The 1,015-nt window shown below is 48.1% G+C and overlaps 1 protein-coding gene across 1 annotated transcript; it reads right to left on the bottom strand.

Annotated features, from left to right (window-relative positions):
• Window positions 1-426: 426 nt before the first annotated feature.
• K441DRAFT_665350 (uncharacterized protein) lies at window positions 427-795 on the bottom strand (the record flags this gene model as incomplete). Its single annotated transcript, XM_067649490.1, has 1 exon — window positions 427-795. A coding segment is annotated over one exon (369 nt), but the record flags the coding sequence as incomplete, so codon positions are not given.
• Window positions 796-1,015: the final 220 nt, after the last annotated feature.

The raw sequence follows: 1,015 nt of genomic DNA, 5'->3' as shown, positions 1-1,015 counted from the left end.
ACTTCTGTCCATATATTCCGACACTGGCAGTTCTTTCTTTATGCTTGTGGTGCTGCAGGAAGGTAGCAAGGCAGCAAGGTAGCAAGGCGTCGGTTTAGCTGGAGGTGGAAGCAGTAAGTTGTCGGTCGGCTGCGGGCAAGGCAGCNAGGGTAGGTCTGCTATAGGGGGAGCAGCGACGGTNGAATGGGGGTCAGCTGCAGGCGGAGCAGCCAAAAGTTAATGTGGTGCTGCAGGCAGGGCAGCAAGGCGTTGGTTAGCTGCAGGCAGAGCAGCTAGAGGTNAATTNGGTTACTGCAGGNAGGAGCAGTAGAGGGTCTNTTCGTTCGGGTAGTAGTACGGTACCAGCGACAGGGTCGTTCGGGTGGCAGTATAATGCCAGCAACGGGGTCGTATTCGTAGGCGTGTCGGCACGAATTCTTGTTAAAACTAATCCTCTATCTTCCCATTTACATCCTTCGTACAACAACACCCCCGAATATGCTTATGGAGAGTAGTATTCGAGGGGAACGTAGATCCGCACTTAGTACACTGAAATAGTTGACAATCTGGCAAATGTCTAAAGAGCGCTTGACCTGAGGGGAATGTAGTAGAGCACTTTTCGCAGGTTCGAGATTGCGGAGGTTTATACAAGCTTGGCTGCCGTGGCTCCTTAGCTTTGGTTAACGAAGAGGGTAAAGCTGGCGGAGCTTGCTTAGTTTGTAGCTCTTGGATCTCTTTTTGCTGTTTTTCGAGAAGAGCTCGTAGCTCATAGATCTCTTTTTGTTGCCTAGTTCGCATCTCTACGTCTCTACTCCGTACTTAACGAATCTCATCTTGTTGTCGCTTAATCGTGTTTTATATATCCTAAATTTATATCTAATAAGCGGTTGTAGTTAGAAACTCCCATTGGGCTTTATTGTTATAGATGTTGATATAACAAGGTCATCCAGTAGTTAAGCAGTTCCCGCTTTTCCATCCTTCAGGGAGCTATTGTGCCATATTGAGGGTTCGTAGCTGCCGTAGATGCTAGTAAAGG

This window comes from Cenococcum geophilum (assembly GCF_001692895.1).
Source record: "Cenococcum geophilum 1.58 unplaced genomic scaffold K441scaffold_42, whole genome shotgun sequence".
Taxonomy (NCBI): domain Eukaryota; kingdom Fungi; phylum Ascomycota; class Dothideomycetes; order Gloniales; family Gloniaceae; genus Cenococcum; species Cenococcum geophilum.
The sequence above is the reverse complement of the archived record's forward strand: the minus strand, read 5'-3'. Positions and strand labels throughout refer to the sequence as shown.